The following is a 17,203-nucleotide window of genomic DNA, read 5'->3' as shown; positions in this document are numbered from 1 at the left end:
TCGCACAGGTGGCTCTGATACAGTGCGGCTGTGGCTGTAGGTAGGCCACAGCTACAGCTCCAATTCAACCCCTAGCCTGGGAACTTCTATATGCCGTGGGTTCGGCCCTTAAAAAAAAAAAAAGAAAAAAGAAAGAACTTTTCTGTGATAGGAGGGATTTAAAATATGTTTTATTTTCTACTACTTTTTAAAATGCATTGCTCTTAATCTTGTATTTAGGTGTCTTTCAGACTTTTTGTATTCACTTTCTTCCACAAACACATTGAGAGACAACCACCAGATGTCACTCTATGTCAATGATATCACTGGAAGAACTTTTTACACTTCTATTTTGAAAAGAGAAAGCAAACAAATTCTCTGCCTTAGTCTATTTTATGTTTGTAACAGAGGAACTTAAAGCTAAAGACTCTAAGCAGGAGAAACCAGGAAAAACATTCATTCATACAACAAATGGTTGTAAAGCTCCCATCATTCATTCATTGAATACTTTTAGTTGTACAGTCTCTGGCATTTTGCTGAATATAAAACAATATAAAGAACAGAACCATGAAATTTTCTGCCCTTACAGGAGCTAAAGGATAAATGGACAACTTTCAAACAATACAAGACAGGAGTTCCCATTGTGGCTCAGCGGAAACAAATCTGACCAGTATCTACGAGGATGTAAGTTTTGTCCCTAGCCTTGCCCAGTGGGTTAAGGATCCCAAGTTGCTGTGAGCTGTGGTGTAGGCCAGAGGCTACAGCTTTGATTGGACCCCTAGCCTGGGAACCTCCATAGTCCGAGGGTGTGGCCCCCCCAAAGAAATACAAGGTACATGGAATTTAATGTGTAAAGCAAAAAGACCTCTTTTAGTTTTAGGGATCCTAGAGAAGTGGGTATGATTTAAGGCAAATACCAATGAGAGGGTTCAGAATCCAATATAAGTGGGCCCTTTAGATTGAGGCCCCCTAGGGGTTCGAGGCCCCCTAGGGTTCTGCCTCCTTCTAAATAAATACTAAGCCAATTCTGGCTTTTTTTTTTTTTTCATTCCATAAATATTGAGTACCTACAATGTACTAGGAAAAAAAACCAAATAAACTTATTTCCAATCTTTTTTTTTTTTTTTTTTTTGTCTTTTTGTCTTTTTGTCTTTTTGCCATTTCTTGGGATGCTCTCACAGCATATGGAGGTTCCCAGGCTAGGGGTCGAATCGGAGCTGTAGCCACTGGCCTACGCCACAGCCACAGCAACCCGGGATCTGAGCTGTGTCTGCAAACTCCACCACAGCTCACATGGCAAAGCCAGATCCTCAACCCACTGAGCAAGGCTGGGGATCGAACCCACACCCTCGTGGTTGCTAGTCGGAATCGTTAACCACTGCGCCACGACGGGAACTCCTTTACTTCCAATCTTTATGACTATCCTTTGAGACAGGTGTTCAGATAAAGTTCCTTATATTCAGAGAGGTTAAATAATTTGCTCATTGGCTACATAGTTTGTAAAGCTTCACAAAGGAATTGATTGGAATCTAGTCTTGGAAGATGAATAAATATTGGACCATCAGAAGGGGGTAGGAGTTCCTGTCATGGCACAGTGGTTAACGAATCCAACTAGTAACCATGAGGTTGCAGGTTCAATCCCTGGCCTCGCTAAGTGGTTTAAGGATCTGGTGTTGCCGTGAGCTGTGGTGTAGGTCGCAGACATGGCTGGGATCCCCTGCTGCTGTGGCTCTGGTGTAGGCCCGGCAGATATAGCACTGATTAGACCCTAGCCTGGGAACCTTCATATGCCACAGGTGTGGCCCTGGAAAAGACAAAAAAAAAAAAAAAAAAAGGCAGGGACAGGAGCAGCATTCCAAGCAGAGGAAATACTGTTTGCAATTGGCATGTACCCTCCTCTGAACATCTCTTGCTGTTAGAGATCCCTACACACAGTGAGGACAAACAAACAGAAACATTTTGGAGCAGAGAAAGGCTTATTGCAAGGAGACTGGTGTGCCACCCTCCCCCCCAAAACCCCAAACTCCCCCAAGGGTTTCAGCAAAGCATTAAAAAAAATTTTTTTTTTACTTTTTATTTTTTGCTTTTTAGGGCTGCACCCGAGGCATATGGAAGTTCTCAGGCTAGGGACCAAATTGGAGCTGCAGCTGCCAGCCCACACCACAGCTCACAGCAACACTGGATCCTTGACCCACTGAGAGAGGCCAGGGATCGAACCTGCAAACTCATGGTTCCTAGTCGGATTCGTTTCTTCTGTGCCATGACAGGAACTCCAAAGCATTTTTATTTTTTATTTTTGCGTATGTATTTATTTAGGCCACACCAGTGGTATGTGTTAAGTTCCTGGGCCAGGGATCAAACCCTGCTTCACCACAGCAGTGACCTGAGCCCTAGCAGTGACAATGCTGAATCCTTAATCAGCTGAGCCATGAGCCACCAGGGAAGTCCTTAGCAAAGATTTTTTTATTTTATTTTTTTTTTAACGGCTTCACTCACCTGCATCATATGAAAGTTCCCAGGCTAGAGGTTGAATCAGAGCTGCAGCTGAGGTCCATGCCACAGCCACGGCAACACAGGATCCAAGCTGAAAGCTCTGAACTGCATCTGCAACCTGCACCGCAGCCGGCCAGCCTCATTGGATGCTTAACACACAAGGGAGGCCAGTAATCAAATCCGCATCCTCATGGACACTACATCCACTACATCGGGTCCTTAACCAGCTGAGCCACATGGGATCTCCAGCAAAGGATTTTTAAAGGCCAGGTATGGGAATGGAGTCACAGGGAGATCAACTCCTGTTCAATTCTCCAATTGGCTAACGGTGAGATAACAGGGCAGTGTCACAAGGGTTAACATCAGTCCTTTTGCTCCAGAAGTGAGATAACAGGGCAGTGTCACAAGGGTTAACATCAGTCCTTTTGCTCCGTAAGTCCTTAGCCTCCAGGCATGGCTATGTGCTCCTGGTCATCAAGTAGTTGACCTATTCCTTTCAGTGGTAGTGAAGGGGTGAGGCAGGGTTTCCTAAACAGTAAAACAACTCAGGAAATGTTCAGTAGATACTGTTATCTAGGTACTTCAGATAGGAGCTAAAGCAGAGGATGTCGTGGAAGGTCCTGCCCCAGAAGGCCCCAAAGGGTCCTGGTAATTTAAATCTTAAATACTTCCTCTGAGTTTGGCCTAGGACCCTCCCCTTTCTAAATGCTTTCCTTTAACAACCCCAGTCCTTATGAAATCCACACACCTCTGACTCGAACCCAGCCTAAATCCGGTTTGGGACTTGAACCCATGGGTTTTTTAATTAGAATCACTCACTTGATTGCTTGTCTGGACTTACTGAGGCTCAGGATCTTTGTGTCTCAGCTCGGAAGGAATTCAGCAAGAGACAAATAGACAAGAAATAGATTTATGAAGATAGGCCTTGTGAGGGATAGAAGCAGGCGGGTGAGAAGGCTCTGCCCTGAGGATTAGGTGTGCTATAGTTTTACAATTCAAGGAAAGTGGGGAAGGGTAAAAAGACTGCCTTCTTCCTCATTCTTTGAGTAAACATCAGGTTTATATCATTAGCTCTTCCTTCAAATATGAGGTAAGAGAATATTTGACCCTATTGGATCAAACTAGGACTGTCATGGCACTTATTCAAATCAGCAGAAGAATGGTAATATATGCTAAAATATGTTGAATCATCTCAGGTTTCTGTATAATTGATAGCGGAAAGATGATACCTACCAGAATCCGGGTTCTTGTTCGTTACAGCCGAAGAATGAACTCCGAGAACACACAGGCAGCAAGCAAGCAAAGTTTTTGTTAAAGGAAAGCAGATAGCTCCCGGTATTGCTGGGAGGCTGGAGAACAGCCCCCTTTCTCTATTGTCCTATAGGGATTTTTATTCCTTAAAGTTGGGGTGGTACCAACGTGGGGTCCAGAGAGATCTGATCTTCTCCCATTGGCCTTGCTCAGTTACCTATATCAGTCCTTGTCCAATAGGGTCCTAGGGGTGGAAATGTCCCTTAAGTCTCATAGTTTATTTGCCCTTTTCTTCCCCTAAACTGAGTCACAGGGGATTAGGGATTAATGTCCATCTGGGCGAAGGTACACTCCCTACAGTAAACAAGGCCTGTGGGGATGCTACTCCCTGGAGCCCTTAAGTCACAAATGTTCATCAATGGCCATATCAAAGAATGCATGAAGCCCATGCTCCTACTCTGACTACCTGAGTTAATATTCTGCCTCATAATGAGGGTCTCCTACTTTGTTTTCTGTTTGTTTTTCTGGGTTTTTTTTGTTTTGTTTTGTTTTGTTTTGGTCTTTTTGCCTTTTCTAGGGCCACTCCCACAGCATATGGAGGTTCCCAGGCTAGGAGTCTAATCAGAGCTGTAGCCACTGGCCTACACCACAGCCACAGCCATGCGGGATCCAAGCCAAGTCTGCAACCCACACCACAGCTCACGGCAACACTGGATCTTTAACCCACTGAGCAAGGCCAGGGATCGAACCTGCAACCTCGTGGCTCCTAGTCAGATTCATTAACCACTGAGCCACAATGGGAACTCTGAGGGTCTCCTACTTTGGAATGCCATCTTTCCCTTAAATTCCTCTCCTTGGTGCTAAGAATCATTGTCTTCCTGAACATGAATGCAGGCCTCATTTTATCTTTCACTTAATGACCTGAGGCATATCTCTTGCTTTTATTTATGGTTTATAGTTAAGGAAGCCTGTTTCATTCTAAGATGTTCTTTTGGTTTATTAACTTACAGTGGTTCCCCAAAGTTCCCTAGTTTTCCCTTTCCATCTACGGTTCCCTGCTGTGTAACTATTCCACTCTACCTCTAACACATAGAGATTATATGATTTTACTACGGCATTTAGAATACTGCCCCTGAGTTCTGATAAGTCCCATTCATCCTTCAAGACCCAGTTCAAATATGACCACTTCCATGATGCTTCTCTGACTTGCAAACTTGGGCTTTCTTATTATCCTGCATCAATGTAAATAGCTCTCAGAAAGCTCTCAACGTGTTCTTAAAACTAAGTGGGACCCTGTGGGACCCTCCTGTGTATAATAGCCTTTCCCTGTCTTGTTTCTTGTTGGTTGGAATTAGGCTCATTTAACTTCCTTAACCTTCCCTGAGTTCCAAAGGACAGATTCAAACAGTTGTAATCAGGGAAGGGAGGGGATGCAGAAACAAGGGAGGAGTGGTCCAGAAACAATGAAGAGAGTTCCCTGGTGGCTCAACTGCTTAAGGACCTGGCATTGTCACTGTTGTGTCTGAGGCCACTGGGTTGGATCCCTGGCCCAGGAACTTCCACATTCCATGGGTGTGGCCTAAAGAAAACTTCTCCCCCAAGACTATCAGAGAGGTCAGGGGTTTTTTGGGGGGGAGGTGGGGCACAAGCTACCCTTTCTCCATGCTTGGCCCTGCTATAAACATTTCTCTTCTCCAAACTGAGACATTTAGGTTTGTTTGGCCTCACTGTGTATCAGAGCACATAAACTTGTACCTGGCAACATTCTCTTAGGGTTATCTATCCAGGGGGTAATTAATATGCATCCCACCCCATCCCACCCTACTCCTGTAAAAGACTGTGGGTTCCTCAAAGTCAAGAATTTTGGAAAACAGTCGAGTGCTGAAGTTAAAACACTGTGATTCAAATCTCATCTCCATCACAATTCTTTCTAGTATTTGACCTTGGGCAAGCTATTCAATGTAGGTCTCAATTTACCCATTGGAAAGAACAAGAATAATAGTATCTATTAAAGTTGATGTGAAAATTAGATGATATAATCCATGAAAAGCAGTTAGCAGAGGACTGGCACATAGTACTTTCTCATTAAATGAGCTATTAGGGTTTCTTTTTTTTTCTTTTTAGGGCCACACCTAAAAAGAAGTTCTCGGCTAGGGGTCAGATCATAGCTGCAGCTGCCAGCCTACACCACAGCCACAGCATCACGGGATCCAAGCTGTGTCTGTGACCTACACCACACTCATGGAAATGCCAAATCCTTAACCCACCGAGCAAGGCTAGAGATTAAACCTGCATCCTCATAGATACTAGTTGGGTTCGTTTCCACCGAGCCACAACGGGAACTTATTTTTGTTTTCTATTATTTAACATGATGTTTGGTGTAAAGTGTGTGCTACAAAAGCTAGCATTGCCATCTAGCTGGTTTCACATCAATCTTACCTTTATTTATGTATTTTTTAGTTTTTTCTTTTATGCCACACCCATGGCATATGAAACTTCCCAGGCCAGTGGTTGAATCCAAGCCACTGCTGTGACGTACCCCCACACCACAGCTGGAACTCCCACATTTTTACTTTTAAAAATATAAGCCACCTGAAGTTCCCATTGTAGCTCAGAAGAAACAAACCTGACTACCATGAAGATGTTGGTTTGATCCCTGGCCCTGCTCAGTAGGTTTAGGATCTGGCATTGCTGCAAGCTGTGGTGTAGGCCAGCAGGTGTAGCTCCAATTCGACCCCTAGCCTGGGAATTTTCATATGTCGTAACTGCGGCCCTAAAAAATATATAAATAAATAAATAATAAAAGCATAAGCTATTTTAAGGGAGCAGTTTTGCTACTGGAAAACTGGGTTTATCTCTTGGTGTGTGTCTAGACAAAAGACACAACCAAGCCAAAGATCTAGAGATGGAAGGACTTATACTTGCAGTTAGTAAGGGTAACATCTGGGACCATTCCCAAAAGAGTACATCCCCAAACAGCAAAATTGGGGAGGTCTTAAGATAAGGGTACATGCATATTCATAAAGAATTGTGAGCAGATGGAGTTCCTGTTGTGGCTCAGCGGTTAAGGAATCTGAATCTGACAAGGAACCATGAGGTTGTGGGTTCCATCCCTGGCCCCACCCAGTGGGTTAAGGATCCAGCATTGCTGCAAGCTGTGATGTAGGTCCCAGACGCAGCTCCAATCCTGTGTTGCTGTGGCTCTGGTGTAGGCTGGCGGTTACAGCTCTGATTAGACCCCTAGCCCAGGAACCTCCATATGCCGCGGGTGCAGCCCTAGAAAAGACAAAAGAAGAAAAAGAGATGTGAGCAGAAAATTCAGCATAGAATTGGGTCAAAGGTCCAGGAGTTAAAGCTTTAATTGATTGAAGGCACGAAGGTCAGAAAAGGTTAATATCATCAACCCTTATGTTCCTGGTGATGTGGTGCTTGAGAGGGATTTAAATTCTGCAAAGCAGCTCAAGTAAGTGCTTCTAGCTAATCTTTATTATTGAAACCATTATGAGTCTTTAAAACTGATTTATTATCTTTGCTATTGTTACTTCTCTTGTCTGATAACAGTCCTTTGTTGTTTTTTTCTAAGATCATTATTACTGAGACCTGTTGTGGGCAAGCCTTATGGCCAGGCTTAGATCATAAAGTGGCTTAGGCCTAAAGTGGTTTCTTTTATGTCAAAAAGTTATTATCTGTTTCTTTCCATCTGGGAACTGTCCCCCCATATGCTTGCAATTTTTTGAATGTGGTATGCCTACCACAGTCCCAAGTGTACTGTAGGGTATAATGTTTTCTAAATTGATTCACATTTTCATTCATATCCATCAACAACCTCCTTAATATTGACATGTTCTAAAGACAAAGTAATGCTAAATTTGTTTGTGAAACCCTTTTCTTTTCCTGTTTTTTTTCTTTTTTTTTTTTTGGATTTCTATTCTTGTTTTATTTTCAGCATATCCTGATGTGAGTAGGGACCAAATTCAAGGTATTGTTGCTATCTGATAGAGTTTAAAATTCAGAAAAAATATGCTTTAAGAAAGTCAATACTTTGTTTTCCATTACAAGAGCAAAATTACATTAGCAATCTTCAATACTATTGAGAAGAGTAAAGAAAGTCTCTTTATACTCTGGAAAAGGAGATATAATTCATTTACACAGCACAGTTAATGGGGATTGCAGGAAGGGGGTGGTTTTATGTTATTGAATTCTTTCCTAAAGCATGACATAAAAAGAAACAACAGACCAGTTCCAGAATAAGAATTCATTTTTAATGAATTTGAAAACATGTCATACCTCTAGGTCTAAAGGGTTTTTCTCCCATTAGGTCTTATTACAGAGCAGATAGAACATAGAATATATAATTCATCATAAATTATATGTAATTAAAAGAGACTCTTCAATGTAGCAGCATATGGAAGTTCCCAGGCTAGGGGTCGAATCGGAATTACAGCTGCGGGCCTACGCCACAGTCACAGCAACGCCAGATCCAAGCCACATCTGCCAAACTACACCGCAGCTCATGGCAATGCCAGATCCCTGACCCACGTAGCGAGGCCAGGGATCGAACCTGCACCCTCACGGATATTAGTCAGATTGTTTCCACTGTGCCACAACAGGAACTCTGCAAAAAGCATTTTTAATTCTTTCCCTGGATTATGAATATCATCATAAAAATGCCAGAAAATCTTCCAAATAAGGGAGAAATTTCTATTTTTCTCTCAATAGATATTTGTCCTTAAGGACACTATGTTGTCAATGAATTTGAAACTGGCAGGACTTATGACTTGAACCTAGCCAAAATCCAGGTACTTGAACCCACTGGCTAGGACTTGAATACAGCCATAAGCCAGATTGGGACTTGAACCCACAGTTTTCTAATTAGAATCAATCACCTGGTGTCTGGATTTACTGAAGTTCACGTTTTTGTGTCTTGGCACAGAAGGAATTCAGCGAGAGACAGAGTGATAAGCAAGAAATAGATTTATTAAGATGGGACAGTTGTAGAGTTCCCATCGTGCCTTAGCGGAAACAAATCTGACTAGCATCCATGAGGTCACAGTTTCAATCCCTGGCCTCGCTCCGTGGGTTAAGGATCCAGCATTGCCATGAGTTGTGGTGTAGGTCGCAGACATGGCTTGGATCTCGTGATGCTGTGACCGTGGCGTAGGTCAGTGGCTACAGCTCTGATTCGACCCCTACCCTGGAAACCACCATATGCTGCGAGTGCGGCCCTAAAAAGACCAAAAAAAAAAAAAAAAAAAAAAAAAAGATAGGGTGCTTGTGAGAGATACAAGCAGGCAGGCAAAGAAGCACTGCCCCGAGGATTAGGTGGGATACATTTTTTTATAATCCAAGCAAGTGGAAAGGGGAAAAGACAGCCTTCTTCTGTTTTTTTTTTTTTTTTTTTTTTTTCCTTTTTAGGCCTGCACCTGCAGCATATATAAATTACCAGGCTAGGGGTCGAACCAGAGCTGTAGCTGCTGGTGTCCGCCACAGCCACAGCAACACGTGGGACCTACCTCACAGCTCCCGGCAACGATGGATCCTTAACCCACTGAGCAGGGCCAGGGATTGAACCTGCATCCTCCTGGATACTAGTTGGGTTTGTTACCACTGAGTTACCACGGGAACTCCCAGACCACCTTCCTCTTTTCTTTGAGTAGACTTCAGATTACATCATTAGTTCCTCTTCCCAGTGAGTAAGTAGAGTATTTGACCCTATGAGGTCAAACTAGGACTGGCGATTATTCAGATCAGCAGAAGGATGGTAATATATGCTAAAACATGTTCAGTCATCTCAGGTTTCTGTATAATGAGGGTCTCCTACTTTGGAATGCCATCGTTCCCTTAAATTCCTCTCCTTGGTCCTAAGGATCATTATCTTGCTGAACTTGAATGCAGGCCTCATTTTATCTTTTCACTTAATAGACCTGAGGCCTATCTCATGCTTTCATTTCTGGTTTTATAGTTAAGCAAGGCTGCTTCATTCTCATGGGTTTCTTGAGTGATTATTAACTTACAGTGACCTCCCACAGTTCCCTAGGTTTCCCTCTATATTTACGGTCCCCTATTGGGACTTTCACAATTACCTGTGTAACTATCCTACTCCATCCCTATCAAATTTATTTTATATTAATACAACTCATTAAAAACAATTGTAGGAGTGCCCACTGTGGCACAGTGGTTTAAGAATCCAGTTGCTGGGGAGGCACGGGCTTGATTCCCAGCCCAGCACAATGGATTAAAAGAGCTAGTGCTGCCACAGCTGTGACTCATTTAATCCCTGGCCTTGGAACTTCCATATAGCAAAAGTGTGGCCATTAAAAAAAAAATTATAAAATGTACTATTCTAAACTGTTAAAAGGACCAGTCTGTAATTACAGATGGGAAAAATTCTGGAAACCCCCCTGATTACTTTATCTATCAATTTCCCCAGTAACATATCTTCTTTGTTTACGGCATTTTTTTTTTTTTTTTGGCTACCCCATGGCATATGGAGTTCCCAGGTCAGTGGTCAGATCTGACCCACAGCTGAGGTGATGCCAGATCCTTAACCCATTATGCTCAGCTGGGGATCTAACCTGAGTCCCAGCACTGCAGAGATGTCACTGATGGCGCCATAGCAGGACTCCTAAAGCATTATTTTAAATGACATATTTTTAAACATTTAAGCAACATAATGGTTATGAACAAATGATTTAATCTTAGTTGGAGGCACCAGGATGCAATATGACACAGATTTTTTATAAAGCTATGACTGGGGTCTCCTGTACAATGAATTAAACAATTGGCATTCACTATAGCTACAGAGTCCTAAGATGCCCTGCCTTTATATCTTAAAAAGATGTTCAATTTCACTTTAATTTTAGCTAGGCTAATGTAGAAAATGTCAAGGCAGATGGAAGAAAACAGTAACATATTCTATATACAAGGAATATTATAGTTTCACACGCAGTTGAGCCAATGCCATGAATTTTGTAATACCTAAAAGAAATAGTACAACATCTTGAAAATTTTCTTTGATATTTTTATGAGCATTTAAACAGTTCTCCTGAATCTTAGAAAGTATAAGAAGACTGTACTGTCTTTCTCATCTGTACTTAGAGTAGAATGCAGGTCTCAAGGCCAGAAATGGAAGATATCAGTTGTTAGGGTTGTCTAAACTAAGGGATGTGCAACTTGTAATCCCAGCCAGTTATTGTAATAAATTGTGAATTCTATTTGAAGCAGGTACCTAATTCCCAAACTGCCTTGTTCAATCTGTTAGTATTTCCAGTGAAAATTGAACTAGTACAGTCAGTAAGGAAATAAAAGACCCTAGTGCCAAAAGACTCCATATATTTTGGGTTAACTGGGTTTAGGGTACTAAACCCAGAAAAAGACAAAATGAAAACAATGTTGTTTTTTTATTTTTAATTTTTTATTTTGTAGGACTGCAGTACATACGGCATGTGAAAGTTCCCAGGCTAGGGTCAAATCCAAGCTGCAGCTGCCAGCATAGGCAGGATCCCACTGGCATCTGCGAACTACACCACATCTCACTGCAAAGCCTTAACCTACTGAGCAAGTGAACGCGCATCTTCATGGATACTAGTCGGGTTCATTACCACTGAGCCACAACAGGAACTCTGAAAATATTGTTTTTGAAAATAGCAGGACTAGAATAATCATTTTATAGCTCTCCCTGTAAATTTCTCTTATTTTTAAGGATATTTTGCTTCAGGCCTTAAATCGCTTTCAAACTCCTATACATAATATTTAAACAAGGAAAAAACAAAAACCAAAAAACAAGAACAAAGCAAAACAGAAACCCCGGATTAGCAAGTAATTTAAAGCTTGAATACACAGATAAAGAGCCGCACAAATATGCCTGTGTTATCGAAATTTAAAAGGTAGAGGGACTCTAGGCCAGAGAGGTGAAGGAAAGCAAGCGAAGGAATGAGATACCCTGAAAAGAACAAAAAAGAGAAGCAAACTGAGCAAAGAAGTGGGAAGGGGCGGAGATTTCAAGGAGGAAAAAGCGAGGGCAGAGGAGGAGGAGGAGGAGGAAGCGGGCAGAGGTCGCACCTGCGCACGAAGGGCCGGGGCAGGTGTGCGGGGCAGCCCCGTCAGGCCCCGCCCCTCGCCCGGCACCTCCTCCTGGAGCCCCAGCACCGCCCCCAGGCCCCGCCCCGGCCCCCTCAGGCCCCTCCCGGCCCGGCTCAGTCCCGCCTCGCCGGCGGCGGCCGCCGCATCAGGTGACAGCCCGGAAGCAGCGGAAGCGGATGAAGGAAGCGCGGCGGGGGCCGAGGGGGCGGTGCGGAGCTGCAGGAGCCTCGGCCTCCCCTCAGCCCCTGCGCGGCTCTAATGCGGCGCCCGCGCTGACCCCCGAGCCCTGCCGCTCGCCGTCCTCCTGGGGAATCACAGGGACGCTCCGCTGGCCGCCCTCGGCGGTTGAAGTCGCCTTGCGGGCTTGCGGCGGCCGCCCATGGAGAAGGCCGGGTGGAGGGGCGATGGCGTCCCCCGGGGGCCCGTACTGCACATCGTGGTGGTCGGCTTTCACCACAAGAAGGGCTGCCAGGTGAGGAAGGGGCTCGAGCCCGCCCCCGGCCGTTCCGACGTTCGCGCGCCGCCTGCGCCCACTTCCCTCCGCTCTGCTTAGAGCTCCCTGCGTTCCCCTCGGCCCTTCGCCCCTGCACTTGACTCCTCTTCAACTCCTCACCCGACCTTGAAGCCCACCCCCACCCCCCCTTCGTCCTCCTGCCCCTGAAAAATTCAGGAGCCGTGTGTCGACGTGTTGTGGTTGGCAGGTCTCTAGGTTCTTGGGTGGAGTGGGAGGGAGGAAGGAATCGAAGGTCGGCCCACTCTTCCCCATTCATCGGTCTCCACCTGTAGTGGAATCCTTGAGAAAAATTGAGCACTTGGGCTGCGCTTTCAAGGTAATGAGCTCTGGGCTTCCCTACGAGTGCCTCAGGTTGGTTGAAGCACACACGTCGCCGTGGGAAAATCAACTTCCTTTGTTTATCCGTGGAAGCCCTAGAACCCGTCGTGTTAAGGTGGTGTAGACTCCGCCCCCCCTTCCCTTTGGGCCTGGATTTTGCTACTTGATCGTGTCCAGATCTTGCCTTTGGGTGAGAGATTGAACTCTCCGGCTCAGTTGCAGTGAAAGTGTATTTGCTGAGTAAAGAAACGTGAAAACGTGGTCATTTTTAAGCTTTTTCAGTGAAATGGTGAACCGGAACAATAGGACATTTGCAATCTAGATATTGAAGGCAAGAGAACAAAGATAGTAACAGGATTATTTAATCAGAGTAAACACTGGAAGGCAATGATGTCATAATGTGCTAGTGAACAGTACATGGAAATGCTTAAAGTATTAAAAATACTAATTGCTACCACTAGGTAATGTAGCATTTTGCTTCTTGCATTTCACAGAAAAGGAGCATTTGAGAAGACTTTTACTGGCAAAATTTAAGTTCCTTAGAGGATAACAGAAGAGTCATGAAAGGAGTGAAAAGATAGTTGTGTTTGTGTGTATTTTAAAATATAACTTTAAAATATATCGTATTCCTTGTCTCTCAGGTATAAGTGGCATAGACAGATACCCAGGAGGAAGTGGCATTATACAGTGTGGTTTTTAAAAAAAGTTCAAGCAGCAGCCGTAGAATTTAAGTTTTTTAAATGTGGCCTTATATTTAGAGGTAAGAAAATAGGTATTTGAGATTATTGTACCACAGCATGTAAACACAGTGTTCATCATCATTAGATTTTTAATACTTCAAAACTTCAGGAGTTCCTGTCGTGGCGCAGTGGTTAACGAATCCGACTAGGAACCATGAGGTTGCGGGTTCGGTCCCTGCCCTTGCTCAGTGGGTTAACGATCCGGCGTTGCCGTGAGCTGTGGTGTAGGTTGCAGACGCGGCTCGGATCCCGCGTTGCTGTGGCTCTGGCGTAGGCCAGTGGCTACAGCTCCGATTCAGCCCCTAGTCTGGGAGCCTCCATATGCCGCAGGAGCAGCCCAAGAAATAGCAACAACAAAAAGACAAAAGACAAAAAAAAAAAAAAAATTATAAAACTTCACATCTCTGATGTTGTCACTTTATAACTTACCTTGGACATGGGTGAAGTAACTGAAACTTGGAGGAAGTAAAATGATCTTACTGATCTTACTGAGGTCACGCTGCTAGTCAGACTTAGAATTGCCTTGGCACCATGTGTGTTCATTTCGCTGAGCCACGTGGCATTTAGGAGCCTGAGGATAAAGTAAAAGGTGGGGCCCACTTCACAACCAAACTGGATGGAACTTTCAATGACAAAAAAAAGAGGAAATACTAGTAGGAAATAGAATAAAACTTTTAAATTTTGCTATCATGTGAAGTCAAGATTAATTATTATGTATTCTACTTGTTTTATTGGTGAATGTAATATAATTATGTTCTCAGGAAAAATGATTTATTTTATTGAAACAAAATGCTTAGGGATTGAAGAACACGGAACAGCATGCTCTGGGGTGAAGTAGCACCCTGGATGCCTTTGCCTTTCTCTTCATTAGTCTGGCTTTTGGTTTCTGAGGTAAAGGTGACTGGTTTTGTCAAATGAACATTGAGCTGGGTGGGAGACAGGAGATCTGGATAACAGCTTGGCTTCACAGCTCCGTGACCCCTAGTAAGTCCAAATTGCTTAATTTTTTCTCTACCTCCTTTTCCTCTACCAGATTTCTTATGAGAATTTTAGACTTGGCAAGGATTCCTGGAGATCACCTACTCCTCTTTCCTTACATTTGCATACAGATGAATAAACTGAAACCCAGAAAGGTTAAGTGACTTAAGCATACTTAGGTAGTTAGTGGTAAAACAGATTTTATTCGGAAAAGCTATTGTGACATTGGAAAAGAGACCTCAATATAGAACTGGACAGCTACGCCCACAGCTGCAGCAATGTCTGATGGGGTGGGGGGTATTCAGGGATATAAATCCACAAGGTGATTCACAGAGACAGAGGCAATTATGTTTTAATATATGCACCTGTCGAGTATCTGCTCACCTCTGGGTTACTGATAGGATGGAAGAGAACGCAGAAGATTCTGCCATAATGCAATGAAAGATGAGAAACCTAGGGTGGGTTATTTTCTTTTTGCTAACCGAAAGCAGCTTTTTAAAATTATACTTACCTTTCAAAGCAGAGAATGGCAGCTAAGAACCTGGTTTTAACAAATCTGTTATAGCTTGTCAAAGTCAAAATGCAGTGAGCAAAAAGGTGATTTTTTAGATTTAACTAGTGTATATTCTGTGGCTTTTGTAGGAGTCAAACACTTAAATTTTAATACAGCTATTACCATTTCTCAGAGAAGAATTTTGGTTTACTAGTAATTTTGCGTTATTTTTTGTTTCTCCTCTAATGGAAGTTGGAGAGATGACAGGCTGTAATTTCTCTGAACTCAGAGGACAGTTAAGGTTGGGCGAGTTGATAATCTGAAAAACCTTTGACACCTTCTGTGTGGTTGACAGATTGTGTCCAGGGGCTGCTGACATGGCCACTCCACTCAGACAACAGAGCAAATGAATGAAAGGGCTCTTATACAGAGCTGGTTGATGCGAAGTTGCCAGGTTAGTGCAGTCAAAAACAACCTTTCAGGAGTTCCCGTTGTGGTGCAGTGGAAACAAACCTGACTAGTACCCATTAAGATGTGGGTTCAATCCCTTGCCTCGCTCATTGGGTCAAGAATCCAGTGTTGCCGTGAGCTGTGGTGTAGGTCACAGCTCAGATCCCTCGTTGCTGTGGCTGTGGTGTAGGCAGGCAGCTGTAGCTCAATTCGACCCCTAGCCTGGGAACTTCCATATGCCGCACCTGTGGCCCTCAAAAAAAAAGAAAAATTAAGCTTCTGCTGGAGACATAATTTGTGTAAACTCGTGGTAGTTCATCTAGCTGGAATAGGATTCAATTGATGTATAATAGTGTTGGAAAAGATGGAAAAATAGTTTGTTCAGCTGCATTTCTCATTATTGGTTGCCCTACTTTCTCCTTTTTTGTCTTAGCTTTCATAAAATATCAAGAAAGTGTACTAAAAGTTCCAATATATGTTTCATTAGTTCTTAAAAGATGTTCTTCACTTCTGCAAGTGATTTTAGATTGCCTTCAGCTCTGCTTTCCTAACCCTTCAAAATCCAAATACATTTGACGTTTTGTAAAGTACGGGTATTACATGCATTAAGTCTTAAGCAAAAAGTCTGTTCTACAGACTGCTGTTTCGGTTTTTTGGGTTTTTGTTTTTGTTTTTTTAACCACGCTGAGCCATGAGGGAACTCCTAAAGACTGCTGTTTTTAATCAGTATATCAGGTGTTTGAGATTTTCTAATTATGTAAGATTTCTTCAGGGCGGATCAGTCAGCCACCTTCTCCATGTTCAGATTTTACATCCAGGTGTAAAGGATTAAAAGTGCATGGCTCATTGAATTGTGGCTGTGACTTCAGGTTGTTCGAGGGTGCTTTTTAGACTGCTCATCCATGCTGCAGGTCATTTTGGTCATTCGTTCTTTCCATGCACTGAGATTATTCATAGAGAAAATTCCCATACTTGGTTGTAATATCATACTTAGATGCAAGTAAGCAGAAGTAAAACCTTTGTTGAGAAAAAACTCCTTTCAGCAGTTGCTGGCTTGAAGGTGATAACATTACCTCAGGGAATGTACTCAATCTTTGTAGACTCTTCTGTTAAAAAGGTGCTCTGTAGTGCTATGATAAAGGAGTCAGGTGAAAGCCATCTGCATTGAAGAGCTTCAAACCAAGCATGTAGATGTTCATTCCTTCATCGTATTTCCTACAGTTTTGCATCTTTGAGGGCTTCAGATGTATTTTATTTTAATTTAATTTTTTATTATAGTTGATTTACAATGTTCTGTCAATTTCAGATGTATTTTAAATGAAAAATTCTTTGACTTAAAATGAACATCTCTTAACTTTATCACTTGATTGCTTTTTTACTTTTATTTGAGAATGAATTCTTCTATAGATGCCATGTTAGTTTCTAGTGGTCATTAGTCTAGTTTATTGGTATACTTAATATTTAAAACATTTTAAGTGAGCTAAAGTAGTACCGTGACATTTCAAATGGTTTTGAAATATTTATGCATTCCAACTCTTCCCCTGAAATCTTAAAAAACTGAGCATTTAGCAAAGAACTCTTCCTTAAAAACTCACCTGCATTCACTGACACAAGGTAGTTTATGAACAGGTTCTCTATAGTAGTTTGCATGTTACAGATTGTGTGTTCTGGAGTTTTGTTTGTTCCTTCTTTGCTTTGTGGAAGTAAATATATAAACTATATTTGTCAGATTAGCAAAATTTTTTGCAAAATAATATAATTTTATATACATCAAATAAACTTTTTTGTTCTTTCGTAGGCAGATTGGAACTTTTTTAAACACTCAAATTAATAGGGAATTGTTACTTTCCAAAGTGCTGTCATAAAAAGTTGGAATTATTGCTTGAACTTTGATCATTCTGATAG

At 42.7% G+C, this 17,203-nt stretch overlaps 1 protein-coding gene across 10 annotated transcripts in view; it reads left to right on the top strand.

Moving 5' to 3' along the window:
* The first annotated feature begins 11,983 nt into the window (after positions 1-11,983).
* Positions 11,984-17,203, top strand: part of AVL9 (AVL9 cell migration associated) — an 84,160-nt gene continuing 78,940 nt past the window's right edge. For all 10 annotated transcript variants that reach the window (XR_014834328.1, XR_014834329.1, XR_014834330.1 and 7 more), the window contains exon 1: positions 11,984-12,277. Coding sequence is in view for 3 of the 10 variants with exons in the window: in XM_021079003.2 (XP_020934662.1) it covers positions 12,185-12,277 (93 nt within the window). In the remaining 7 variants the exon portion in view is untranslated. The remainder of the gene's footprint in view (positions 12,278-17,203) is intronic.

The sequence above is a fragment of the Sus scrofa genome, chromosome 18 (genome assembly GCF_054392235.1).
Source record: "Sus scrofa isolate SSC_HxYL_T2T_F1_AM1 chromosome 18, Sscrofa_HxYL_maternal_Yorkshire_Landrace_v2.0, whole genome shotgun sequence".
Taxonomy (NCBI): domain Eukaryota; kingdom Metazoa; phylum Chordata; class Mammalia; order Artiodactyla; family Suidae; genus Sus; species Sus scrofa.
The sequence above is the reverse complement of the archived record's forward strand: the minus strand, read 5'-3'. Positions and strand labels throughout refer to the sequence as shown.